At 41.8% G+C, this 13,933-nt stretch overlaps 1 protein-coding gene across 3 annotated transcripts in view; it reads left to right on the top strand.

Annotated features, from left to right (window-relative positions):
- Positions 1-13,933, top strand: part of vps8 (VPS8 subunit of CORVET complex) — a 537,289-nt gene that overhangs the window by 321,605 nt on the left and 201,751 nt on the right. For all 3 annotated transcript variants that reach the window (XM_048534818.2, XM_059647115.1, XM_048534821.2), the window contains one exon: positions 7,318-7,487. In XM_048534818.2, the coding sequence (XP_048390775.1) occupies positions 7,318-7,487 (170 nt within the window). The remainder of the gene's footprint in view (positions 1-7,317; positions 7,488-13,933) is intronic.

Genomic DNA, 13,933 nt, shown 5'->3' on the forward strand with positions numbered 1-13,933 from the left:
CGACATGGAGAATTCTCGAGATGGAAGTTAGAGGGGATATCTAATAACTTCAGTTCATCACTGGCTGTGTCTAGCGTCCATGTTGGTCGACACCAAATCTTAGGGCACAATCCATGGCCATCAGCTTCATGCACCGCTCAGTCATGGACTTTACCATCCAATGTTTGTCAGTTCCTCACTACCATCACAATACCTAACTGATCAACTCTCAGGCCATTTAGGAAAAGCAGACCTGCATCGCATGAGCACCAGCCACCAGCATTAAATTTTCCTGTAAGAACTCCTTGCACGCAGGGATAAGTATGCACACCACAGTTGTATTAGGCAATATCTCAGGGCTGCTGGCCAACTTTCTTCACATTCACTGACCTTAGGTGCTCACGACACCCCTGCCTTGCCTTGCTGTGCTATGGCAATGAGTGCAGTCACAAAATGAGGCAGCTTGCCTAGTTGGTCAGCAGTCCTCAGTCAAACAGGAGGGGTCTCAGGAATCTCGCTTTATGGCACAGTGCTATAGCAATATCACATGTGCCAGCAGCATGTACATGCAGCAAGCAGTTAGCCATGTATCAAAGTCTTGGGTGAAGTGGTCCTCATCAAACCCATTTGAGGGCTATCAGTCATTGGCCACCAGTGCAGTAATCAAGGGCAGCCTCTGATACCAGTCTAGGAGATTTGTCATGGTCGGGTGTCTGGTCATGATGGTCTTGGTTGTGGATCCATGCCACTGCAATCCGGGCAGTGGCCATAGTCAGTCTTGTCACTCCATCATAAAAGCCATTCAGCGTGTTGATCTAACACAGCCAGGCAACTGTATGGACTTCAGCCAGGGGTCTGGCCCTTCACATCTGGGCCTGTCTGGCTAGGTCTCTCAAGGATGTGGCCTATTGGTCCCATCCACAGAAATAGGGAGAAAGGGATTTGATGGACAAGGGAGGTGCCACGAGATGGAGACTAGGGAGCCTATTCTTCAGGATTGGGTGCTGCAGGATGTGGTGAGAAGGATTGGACTGACACGTATCAATTGGGGGTTACTGTTTTTGTGGTGGGCGGGCGTGGTAAAGCATAGCTGGGAAGGGTGTAATGCAGCGGGGTTTATCCACCATCAGAAGCACTTTGACTTCAAGACAGTGAATGACTGCACTTGACATGGTCCTCTCATGTGCCAGGGGCAGAGGAGAAAGATGATCAGGTGCAAGTTTAGTTGGGGTTGGGTAAGACCTGGAGAGTGTGAAGCCTACAGGGCTTATGGGAAGGGCTAGCAGGAAGGGGATCTGGAGATAATGGGAACTGCAGGTGCTAGAGAATCCGAGACAACAAAGCGTGGAGCTGGATGAACACAGCAGGCCAAGCAGCATCTTAGGAGCACAAAAGCTGACCCCTCATCAGAAAAAGTGCTAGGGGATCTGGAGGTTTGGGTCCACACTGACACACACAATCAAAGGCTGAATTCTATCATGCTGGAATTTGAAAAGCGCACAGTTGGAAGGAAAATGGCTATGACCAAATCTGGAGTGGACAGCTTAAGTGCCTGGAGCCGAGAGGGAGGGGACTGCAGGACCTCTCAATATGTTAACTTTTAAAGGGAAACCATGCTACTTGTAAACCCATTCACTGTACAGTACGCTGACCTGAGGGGTTCCTAATCCCGGGCCATCCTAATGCATTGATTCCCAGTATGCTGCTCACCTCCCTGCCCCAGGCATGTCTGAACACCTCATTCAGCACCAACACTTTAGCACACGCATGTTTCGTGGTGTGGTCTCCTTTGCCACTCCTTTTCACCAGCCTATCCATCAGATCCCTGGCAGAGAATCAAGGTGCCATCTCCAACCTGTTCAAAGCACCTTCAGAATACTAGTCAGTCATGAGTGTTGAGTTGTTCCAGAATTAGTGTATTGTAAGACTGGGGACAAGAATTGGATGTGAGAGAAGCATTTGTGGTTAAATAGGTAGTTTTTGAGGTGAGCTTTGTAAAATGTGATGAGAAATCTTCAGGTTTTGTGGTGAGAAACCCTCCAGAAACATGATGCAACTCACATTTAGCCAACAAAGAGTCACAAAGCAGTTTATGGTGTTTAAAATATACATGTGGCCTAGATGTGTTTTAAAATGTTGGAATAAAATAAAAAAGCAAGGAGAATGTTATAAAATCAAAAGTTCAGTCTCCGTTGGAATTTTATGGCTGTTTTAAAGGCAGTTCATTTTTGGAAAGTCTTAAGAGTTTTAGAAATGGAACAAGGAGATATACCAGAATGTTAGCAGGGATGAGGGATTTCTTTGAGGAAAAATTGAAGAAGTCAGGACTGTTTAACTTGGAATAGAGAAAGTTAAGAGGCAATCTACTAGAGGTTTTCTAGATGATGAGAGGCTTTTATGAAGTTGAAAGAGAAAAGATATATCCTCAAACACAGAGGCCACAAAAAAAAATTGACAAAAAGTCTTGAGGAATCAGAATTTTTGTCACTCAAGTTGTTGGGACCCAAAGCATACTAACCTGAAAAGCGATTGTAGACAATCAATAAATAATTTGAAGATAATTTGACGGTTAATTGTGGGACAAAGCACAACTGCAATTACAAAGAGCCAGTCTGGACTTTTTGGTACTGAATAGCCTGCATCATTGCAAATTTCTGTGATTCCATAATTGAAAAAACAAATGAAAGAAATGGTAAAAATAATGAAATATGCACCATTGTATCTGGTGCAGCATCATAAAAACAAGCATCCAAAACTACAGCTCCAGGCCTCGGCTGAAACAGGGAATTGAAATACTTTAATGATTTATGTGTTAATTTGGTCTGTCTCATTGAGGGAAGTTCAAATCTCTGTGTTTTGCAGGTGCATCAGAATTGATTTTCCAACAAAAAGTTCCTCCTAGACAAATTTGGTTTTAAAACAGCGGCCATCTGTTTTTGATAATGCATGACTGCAGTGCTGGTGCTGCAGATGATTGCTGCTGACACTGCGTTTGACGAGATGCAAGCATGTAAATGTTACGAATATACAAACCAAAGATTTTTCCTGAAATTATCCTTTACTTCCAAAACGAATGTGTTTCCTTACCACAGCATTCACTGGCATACCTTTTTAGAAAGATTTTGATTCTTGTCTGCATCTTCAAAAGCTGCTATCATTTTTTCAACAATATCACTTGCTTCCAGGAAATGTACAGCATATATAGGGAGACAGTTTAAGTACATGAACAGTTCCCCTGCAGGAATGACAAGATCAATGCAGTTTAATTTTGCCCTCCGTTTTAGTGAGGTCTGATCACTTCAATTTATGATTCTGTTGGAACTGTCCAAGCCTCACCTTTCTTTTAATCTTATTATCTCAAGATTAGGGAGAGATTCAGAACCAGAAAAATCAATCCCTTTGTTTCTTTGATTATTTATTCACATTTAATGAGTCTGTCAATTCTAGTACTATGAATGAAGGGCACACCCTAACATTTCTATATCAATAAGCCTTTTGTGTTCTGCTTTCTGTACCACATGTTTTCCATGTTACAAGATATTGAAATTCAGTTTGCTGTTATAAAAAGGGATCCGTCATATTGCAATTTTAATTTCATCAATCGGTATTACTGTTAATCTTAATTGATTGTTGTGTGATATCAATTTGGAACAGTCGCTCAGCTCATATCATGATAAGCAGTGTGTTAAGCTGTTTTGAATTTCTTCCTTAACCCTCTGTACTGTGTACCTCCAATGCAAAATCCGCTGCCTCCTTCAATCAATAAATAAAATAGTTTGATGCTTGATTGGAATTGCTGCTATAATAAACTGTACCATCTTTGGAGAAAGGGATTCTTCCAGATTACTATTGTTTGTCTGTAATGCTATTTAGGAAATAGTAATCAATGTTGACTAAGCTAATTTACTTGGCCTATTCTGTATGCGAGAGATTTTCCTTTATAGCTCACGTCAATTGGAAAAGGGACCTCAAAGGAATTTGCATTAAAACATGAGAGGAAGGAATTACAGAAACAAACATCGCACTTTTAAAGCAATTTGCTGTTTTCAATTGTTACATCATACTTTGAATTGATCAGGTTGCTTTTGTTTATATTCCTGTCTAGTATGCCACATGTATGAAAATATCTTTGTTCCCTTTTACAGTTTATTTACTTGCTTGTGGTTATCCATCTGTGTTAGTGTACTTTTCGTGAAAATAAGAATTTCCTTGTTGCATCACCATTGAACAATGAACTGTAATTGCTCATCCAGATATTTATTCAATTCCTTTTCTTTTAATAAAATGATATTCTAACATAAGAATTGGCAAGGTCAGAGATGGCATGGCTAGGCAGTGAACAAGTTCCATCTGTTCTTGTGTCAGCTACTCAGATTGGGGAGGCAATGGCCTAATGGTATTATCACCGGACTGTTAATCCAGAGACCCAGACAACATTCTGGGAACCCGGGTTTGAATCCCGCCATGGCAGATGGTGAAATTTGAATTCAATAAATATCTGGAAATAAGAATCTAATGCTAGCCATGAAACCATTGTTGATTGTCAGGGAAAAAAACCCATCTGGTTCACTAGTGTCCTTTAGGGAAGGAAACTGCCATCCTTACCTGGTCTGGACTCCAGATCCACAGCGATGTGGTTGACTCTTAACTGCCATCCGAGCAATTAGGGATAGGTAATAAATGCTGCCTAGCCAGTGATGCCCTCATCCCGTGAATGAATAAAAAAAGTAGTGAATCTCTTGTTCACTTGCAATTGACCTTAAACTAATGTACAAAAGAGTGTTTCAGACATGCCGTGTTGTATACTTTGATTTCCCACAGCACCTTCCCTAAACATATTTGCAACTCATATCAAGTTTTGGCCTGACTTGCTCCCAAAAATGCATTAACTACTCCAGCAACAGCTAAATAGATAATTTGATGATAAGCTGAATCTTATAGATCCAGCGAAAGGATTCATCGTTTTAGGTTAAGAGTGACCAGGGATCAGACTTAAATGTGATCCAAAGTTAAATGTTGGGTGCTTATTCTTTCTCCAGGAAACAGTGGAACTGTTACACAGTTTTATTCTATTTACTGTGTTCCTACAGGCCAGTGCTAGGTCTGTGTCAGGCAGGGACCACCTTGTATAAGAACTAAGTCAGTGCCAATGTGATCACCGAGACAAACTTCGATTGAACTGCGAAAATGCCCTGGATTTTTTTTCCTAATGGGCAGGAATTTCTGAGTTTAATCCTCACTAGAATGGTGTGACTACTTTTGGGTGGGCTTAGCTGTCACTTTTTTCTCTGAGCCAATGCATTAATATCTTGCTTGTAGATGGCCGGAATAATGATGGATAGTAGATGAGATAATGTGACCATTTTGTCAAAGGAAAAAGTTCTCATGCCATGGATTACAAAGCCATTTGGCAGTAGTGTTAGTCAATGGCTAAATGGTACCTATGCTGTTCGACATATTCAGTTCTGCCACCCAAACAAGAGTGATAAGCCTTTGTAATCCATGGTATGACAAAATTGTTAAAAAAATTTAACTTGATATTGAAAGCTATGTGAGACAAATTGCAAAATGCCCTTGACAGAATTTACACTTGTGTGGTTTTCAGTTCGAGAAAAAAATTTGCTTCAGTCACCATGTGAACAGACAATAATATGGCACAAGATCATTTGGACCTCCAAGCCTGTGCCAACATATTTGCCTTTCCACACTAAAACTGTCTTCACTTCCAGGGTCTGTGTGCCTCTGTTCCCTTCCTACTTATGGATCCACCCAGGTGCTTCTTGAATACTGCTATTGCGCCTGCTTCCACCACCCCGTCTGGCAGCGTGTTCCAGGCACTCACTACTCTTTGTGTGATACGTTTGCCTCACACAGCTCTTTTAAACTTCATTCTCCACACCTTGAACCCGTGTCCCTGAATAATTGACCCCTCCACCCCGCGATAAAACCTCATACTCTCCACTCTATCCATGCCATTCACAATCTCAAAACTTCTATCAGGCCACCCCTCAACCTCCTGCATTCCAGTGAAAACAAACCCAATCTATTGAACCTTTCTTCATAGCTAAAATTCCCCCATTCCAGGCAACATCCTGGTAAATATTTTCTGTAGCATCTCCAAAGCATCCATATCCTTCTGGTAGTATGATGACCAGAACTGTATGCAATAGTCTAAGTGTAGCCTACTTAAAGTTCTATAAAGCTACTGCATAGCTTGCCTATCTTTATGCTCAGTGCCCCTTCCAAAGAAAGCAACCATACCATAAGCTTTTTTTTAACATTTATCTTTGGATAACATTTAAGTCTGATCCCTGGTGGCTCACTGGTGAGCACTGCAGCCTCACAGCACCAGGGACCCGGGTTTGATTCCAGCCTCGGGTAACTGTCTGTGTGGAGTTTGCGCATTCTCCCCGTGTCTGCGTGGGTTTCCTCCAGGTGCTCCGCTTTCCTCCCACAGTCCAAAGATGTGCAGGCTAGGTGGATCGGCCATGTTAAATTGCCCGTAGTGTTCAGGGGTGTGTGGGTTATAGGGGGATGGGTCTAGGTAGGATGCTTCAATGGACGGTGTGGACTTGTTGGGACAAAGGGCCTGTTTGCACACTGTAGGAATCTAATCTAATCTTATCTACGTGCGCTGCCGTCTTCAGTGATCTGTGGACCTACACACCCAAATCCCTCTGCATATCAGTACTGCTAAAGGTTCTGCCATTCATTGTACAATTTTCACCTGTACTTGACCTTCCAAAATGCATCACCTCACAATTGTCTGCATTAAAATTCATCTGCCTTTTTTTTGCCCATGTCTCCACCTGATCTAAATCTTGCTGTATCGTCTGACACTCTTCCTCACTATCTGCTACTCCGCCAAACTTTGTATCGTCTGCAAACTTATTCATTAGACCAGCCATGATTTCTTCTAAGTCATTTATATAGAGCACGGACCGCTAGCAGAGGTCTCAGCGCCAACCCCTGTGGAATACCACCCCGTCCCATCCTTTCATTCCAGAAAGCAGCCTTCCACAGCTTCCCTCTGCCTCTGAGTCAGTTGAAACAGGTGAGCTTCTAACTTAGGCAATAGGCAACTGTAGTGATCCCCTGATTACAAAAACCTTCTAGAGATATTATTGATCAAATTAAACTAAGTAGCACATTCACTGTACAATAAATCCTTCACCTTCCAAATAGCACCTTATCAATAATCAGAATCGAAGTCATCCCCAAATCCATAATTGAAGGAAGACGACACAATGATAGAGATTCATTGAGTGGCATGGATAGGATTTTGCAAAAATAGATTTTTATTTGTTTTAAAATGTGTCCAAATCGTTGTTTTTACAGACGTTGCTGGAAACCACAACCAAACTGCTGAACCATGACCTCCATTGGTCACTCTGCAACCTGCGTGGAGCTGTTAGCAGGGGTTTGAATCCCAAACAGGAGCATTGCAGTGTCTGCCTGCAGCAGTATAAGAGGAAACAAGAAGGCACAGAAGAAGTCATCATTTTTAGGTAAGTGCAACTGCCTGTTGGTATTTTTCTAATAACCACTTTTATCCTTATTAGTCCCTGCCAATTTCACCTTTTATTAATTCTTGCTTCATTTCAAAGGCACGCACTTGCTGTTAAGATAATTGCCTTTTATTCAAATATAAAGCTTATAAGATTATAATGGTTTGGACTGATTTAATGTAAGGTAAAATGGAACAGCAAAGGTGGTCACATGACCTCTTCTGAAATCTGCCCAACCACTGGCCTGGATGGCCCAGTTGCCATGAGGACAAGAAGGAGACAAGTCAAAAGAATCACAGAAGTGATGCTAGAGGTTTACATTTGTAGCCAAGAGCAAATCTGATGACTTCTTGTTTGTAGATCATCAATATCAGACTCTTAGAGGGAAGCAAATTTAGAAATCCCATTGGTTTTGTAAACAGTTGGACTTCAATCCGTCTGCTTAACTCAGATTTGGGGATCTGGAGATGAGCTATTTAGTATTTCTACACAAGCACATGGCCTATCTGAATCATGTTGGCATACAGGTGCACCTTGAGAGTAGATTGGTCCAATGACAGCCATTGTAACAGTGGATTACTGGTCAGAACAGTTAAAGCATATTGTTAAAGGGGAGAGCAAGAAGCTGGAAGTTGTTGTGCATGTTGGTAAGAATGACATAGTTAGGGAAAGGGTTAAGACTTGGCAGAGTGTATATAAGAGGCTAGGTAGAAGATTAAAAAGCAGAACCACAAAAATAGTAACCTCCAGTTTACACCCAGTGTCACATTCTCAGAGAGTAGGAATGAAAAGATAGGGCAGATAAACCAGTGGCTGAAGAAATGGTGCAATGTGCCAGAATTCAGATTTTTAGATAATTGGATATCTTTTGGGGCAGAAAAGACCTATTCAAAAGAGCCGAGTTTCACCTGAACTGGAAAGGGACCAATGCTCTGGTGAGGAGATTTGCTAGTTCTATTTTGGGAGCCTTGAAACTAGGACGGGGTGGGGTGGAGTGTTCCTAAGTAGCTGTCAAAACAGAAAGGCAGTTGAGAATCATTCTGAATCAGTAAAGAGCAAGTCAATTGGTAAAGGCAGACAAGAACATGCCAGAGATTGAGGCAACTCTGAGGAATTAAACTACATATTTCAATGCAATGGGCCCTACAGGTAAGACTGAGGAACTCAGGGCATGTATGGGAACATGGAACTCTGATGTCATAGCTATTACAAAAGCTTGGCTGAGGGAAGGACAACACTGCCAGGTCAATGTTCTGGGTTTTAGACGCTATAGAAAGGATAGAAAAGGAGGCAAGAGAGGAGAGTTTTTGATTAAGGAAACCGTTACTACAGTAATTAGAGAAGATATTTCCAGTGATATAAGAAAGGGCTGATTGCCTTGATGGGATTGTACAGTAGGCCACCCAGTTGTCAGAGGGAAATTGATGAACAAATATGTAGAGAGATCTCAGATATATGTAAGAATAATAGGGTTGTACTACTTCAGGTTTTAATTTTCCAAACATTGACTGGGATTGCCATAGTGTTAAAGACTTGGATGGAGAAGCATTTGTTTAGTGTATTCAAGAAAATTTTCTTCATTAATATGTAAATGTAGAGAAGGAACAAAACTTGACCTTCTGTTGGGAAATTAGATAGGGCGAGTGACTGAATTGTTAATGGGGGAACATTTTGGTTTTGGTGATCATAATTCTGTTAGTTTTTTAATAGTTACGAGAAAGGATAAACTGCCCATAAAATTTAAGGCTCTTAACAGGTAATGTATGAGACAAGAACTTTCAAAAGTTGATTAGAGTAGATTGTTTGCAGGTAAAAGGACAAGCATTAAGTAGGAAGCTTTCAAAAGTGTGGTAATGAGAGTTCGAAGGCATTATGTTCCTGTTAGAGTGAAGGGTAAAGCTGTTAAGAGTAGGGAACAAAGGGTAAAGCGGGTAAGAGTAGGAACAATGGATGCATAAAGATGTTGAGGTTCTAGTCAAGAATAAGAAAATCACAGGTAGACATCAGAAATCACAGAATTTCTTGAAGAGTATCAAGAGTGTAGGAGTATTCTTAAGAGAGAAATCAGGAGAGCAAAGAGGGGATGTGAGATGGCAGATATGGCTCAGGATAATGCAATGAGGGTAATGAGATTCTGCAATTACCTTAAGAGCAAAAGAGCAACTTGAGAGAGAATAGGGCCTTTTAAAGATCATTGAGGTCATCCATGAGTTGAACCTCGGGTAATGGGAGCGATACTAAATGAACGATTTTCGTCCCAGTTTTTACTGTGGAGAAAGAAATGGAGGCCAGAGAACTCAGGAAAATAAATGTTGATATTTTGAAAACAGTTCACTTTACAGAAAAAAAGAAGTGATAGAGGTCATAGAAAACATACAGGTGGAATCAATCTCTGGGACCTGATCAAGTGTATTCCAGGATGTTGTGGGAAGTTAGGGAAGAAATTGTGGGGCTCGTAGCAGAAGTATTTGCATTATCTATAAGCATGCGTGATGTGCCAGAGGACTAGAGGGTGGCTAACGTTGTGCCTTTACTTAAGAAATGCTGAAAGGAAAAACCTGGGAACTGCCTGACATTGGTGGTGGGTAAGTTGTTGGAGATGATCCTGAAAGATAGAATGTACATGCATTTGGAGAGGCAAGAACTGATTAGGGATAGTCAGCATGGTTTTGCGTGTGGGAAATCGTGCCTCGCAAACTTGATGGAGTTTTTTGAGGAAGTTCCCAAAGTATTTATGAGGGCAAAACAGTAGATATTGTTTACATGGACTTTAATAAAGCCTTTGACAAGATTCCACTTGGTAGACTAATTAGTAAAGTTAGATCACATGGGATTCAGGGTGAGCTTGCCAATTGGATACAAAATTGGCTTGACAGTAGGAAACAGAGGTTGGCAGTGAAGAGTTGGCTTTCAGACTGAAACAGACAAGGACTGAAATGGGATCCACTTTTGTTTGTTATTTCTATAAAGGATTTGAATAAGAATATTCAAAGGCATGGTTAGTAAGTTTGCAGGTGACACCAAAATTGGTGGTATTGTGGACAGAGATGAAGGCTATCTAAGATTACAAAGAGATCTTGATTAATTGGGTCAAAAGGATGAAGAGTGGCAGGTGGAGATTAATTTGGACAAATGTGAGGTATTGCATTTTGGTAAAACAAACAAAGGCAGAACTTATGGTAGGGCCGTGGGTAGAAGTTATAGAACAGAGTGAGACCGAGGGATTCAGATGTGTAATTCTGTGAAACTTGCATCACACGTAGACAGGATGGTTAAGAGGGCACTTAGCACACTTGCTTTCAATGCTCAGACCTTTTGAAGATAGGAATTGAGACATCATATTGACGTTGTACAAGTCATTGGTCAGGCCTCTTCTGGAGTAGTGTGTACTGCCCTGGTCACCCATAAGACCATAAGACATAGGAGTGGAAGTAAGGCCATTTGGCCCATCAAGTATACTCTGCCATTTAATCATGGCCGATGGGCATTTCAACTCCACTTACCCACACACTCCCCGTAGCCCTTAATTCCTTGTGAGATCGAGAATTTATTAATCACTGCCTTGAAGACATTTAACATCCCGGCCTCCACAGCGCTCCGTGGCAATGAATTCCACAGGCCCACCACTCTCTAGCTTAAAAAAAACCCACTATGAGAAGGATATTATTAAATTGGTGAGGGTTCAGAAAAGATTTCCAGGATGTTGCCAAGAATGGATGGTTTAAGTTTTAAAACTAGGCTGGATAATGTAGGACTTTTTTCACTGGAGTATAGGCAGCTGAGGGGTGACCTTACTGAGGTTTATAAAATCATGAGGGGCATCGATAAGATGAACAGCAAGGGTCTTTATCTTAGGGTGGAGGAGTTCAAAAATAGGGGGCACATTTTTAACGTGGGGTTAGTAAATTTTAAAAAGAACATGAGGGGCAACCTTTTTACACGGAAAGTGGTTCGTGTTTGGAATGAACTGTCAGGAAGGAAATGGAAGATGCCGGTATGGTTACAATATTTAAAAGACATGTGGATAAGTAAACACATAAGAAGGTTTGGAGGAATGTGGACCAAACAGAAGCAAGTGGGACTAATTTAGTCTGTGAACGTGGTCAGCGTGAACTGGTTGGACAGAAAGATCCACTTCCATGCTGTATGACTCTGAGTCTACATCTCAAAACCTCACAGGCAGAAGTGGGTATACAGCCATCTGAGAGGCACAGAATTGAGACAGGGTTAGATATTTCTGCACAAAGCAGCAAAAACATTATCTCTGTTGTTCACGATGCAGAATGCTGGTGGGTTCTTGGACTCAGATTGAAGAGACCAAGTTTGTAAGGACTTACAGGAGGCTGGAAGATTCACCTGTTTTGGGCTAAATCATGGTCCCTACAGTGTGAAAAAAGGCCATTCGGATCAACAAGTCTACACCACCCCTCTGAAGAGGATCCCACTCAGACCCACTTCCCTGATTTCCCAATGTCTAACACGCCTAACCTAAAGACCCCTGGGCACTATGGGCAATTTATTTGCCTGGTGTTAGGAGGGCTTATTACAAATGTCCTCTTACTTGAGGACGGTGAGTAAATTTCAGAAAGATGAGGTTTGCCTCAAACATGAATTTCAGAGGAAAACAACCCCAGCATTAAATGAATAATGTGAATGAGTAATGACTAAAAATATGTTTGTGCCCTTTCTGTCTTTGTTTGGGGATGAGCAGCCTAAAAGAGGAGGAGGAGGAGAGGCGGGTGTGTGTCTGTGTGTGTGTGAGAGACAGAGAGAGACAGAGACAGATGCAGAGAGAGAGAGATAGAGAGAGAGAGAATGGATGATTGGATGTCAGCAAATGGATATGCCACTGAATGGCTGGTGTGGACGAATGGATGAAAAGGTGGGTGAGATTGTGTGTGTTTGGCTCTATCTCACCATTCATTCGTCCACACCAGCCATTCAGCAGCATATCCATTTGCTGACATCCAATCATACTCTCTCTCACACACACACTCTCTCTCTCGCACGCACACGCACACAGAGTATAGGTCAGCAATAAAGACACCACACAAGTTACCTCCCACCTGATTTAATATTTCAACCATTCCCATCTGTGCTGTTACAATAATCACTGCTCCTCATGACCTCCTTTTTGTCCCCCTACCCCAGCGGTGGGAACAGCCTGACTCATTCACCGCCCTCCATCGCCAGCTCAGATGGTGATCTGACTGTAATTCATCTCTCTCCAAGCCAGCCTGTAACCATCCAATCCCTGCCCCCATCCCCATATACTCACTGCAGTTAGTCGAGGTGTTCCACTGGGTGAAACATGGGCAGAAACTGTTTCCCTTCTTAATTTTCTGCATTAAGCTCACTATTGCACTTGTCATCCTTGGTGCTACCTCTACTTCCGTGTGGAGGAGCACTGATTCAACAGAGGTTGTTTGAGGGGCAGCACTAGGTTGTCATCAGCAGGAGGTTTCCTTGCCCGCATTTGACATGGTGCAATGAGAGTTCATGGCGTCTGGAACCATTGTTGACGAATCCCAGGGCAACTCCCTACCACTTATATATCACCATCCCTACATTTCTGATGAATCTGTCCATGATAAGGGGTGGTGATGGTAGTGTCTGAGTCATTTTATCTAAGGTATCATTGTGTGAGGATGACTGTATCAGGCTTCTACTTGACCAGTTATGAGATAACTCTCCTGGTTTTGGCACTATCCGCCAGATGCTAGCGAGGAGGACCTTGCATGTTTGGCAAGGCTGTGTTTGCCATCGTCATTGCATGTGCCTAGATCAATGTCAGGCGGGCCTGTCCAGTGTCTCCGCCTTCTCTTAGACCTTGTAACAGTTGTTTACAACTGCGTGACTTGGAGGGTAATTTAAGAATCAATCACATTGTTGTGGATCTGGAGTCACATGTAGGCTAGATCAGTTAGGAATGGCAGCTGCCCTTCTGTAAAGGACATAGAGAATGGAGGATATTTTGACTGATTTTGAGAGAATGAGGTGTCAACTTCAGGGACAGTGTAAATATAACTGGATCACATGTCCTTCAATCATGCCAAAAGTTAAATGAGTTTGCTTTCTGTCTTTTAGGGTATAAATTGCCTGCAAAACTTTATTTAGTCAATGTTGCTTTTAGTTTTTCTTTTGCAATACAAGCTTAAAAATATGAAGCTTAGCATTTTATGATCATCTCAGTCGGTCCCCTGGAAATTCAAACCTCTCTAAGAGTTATCAGTCTCTTCAGAGATCATAACACTTTGCATTTCATGTTTCTCTTTCAACGACAATTAATTTTATAGTAACAATTAGAAAGAAAATAGCTGGGAAATGCCGAAAAGCATTATGTTCACATTTATACACAGGAAAGGTTCATTGTGATATTGTAAAATTGCACAAAATTAATTACAATTATAAAAGTTTGAAGTGCAATAGCTTGTTTAGAGGATTCT

Source organism: Stegostoma tigrinum, chromosome 7 (genome assembly GCF_030684315.1).
Source record: "Stegostoma tigrinum isolate sSteTig4 chromosome 7, sSteTig4.hap1, whole genome shotgun sequence".
Classification (NCBI taxonomy): Eukaryota; Metazoa; Chordata; class Chondrichthyes; order Orectolobiformes; family Stegostomatidae; genus Stegostoma; species Stegostoma tigrinum.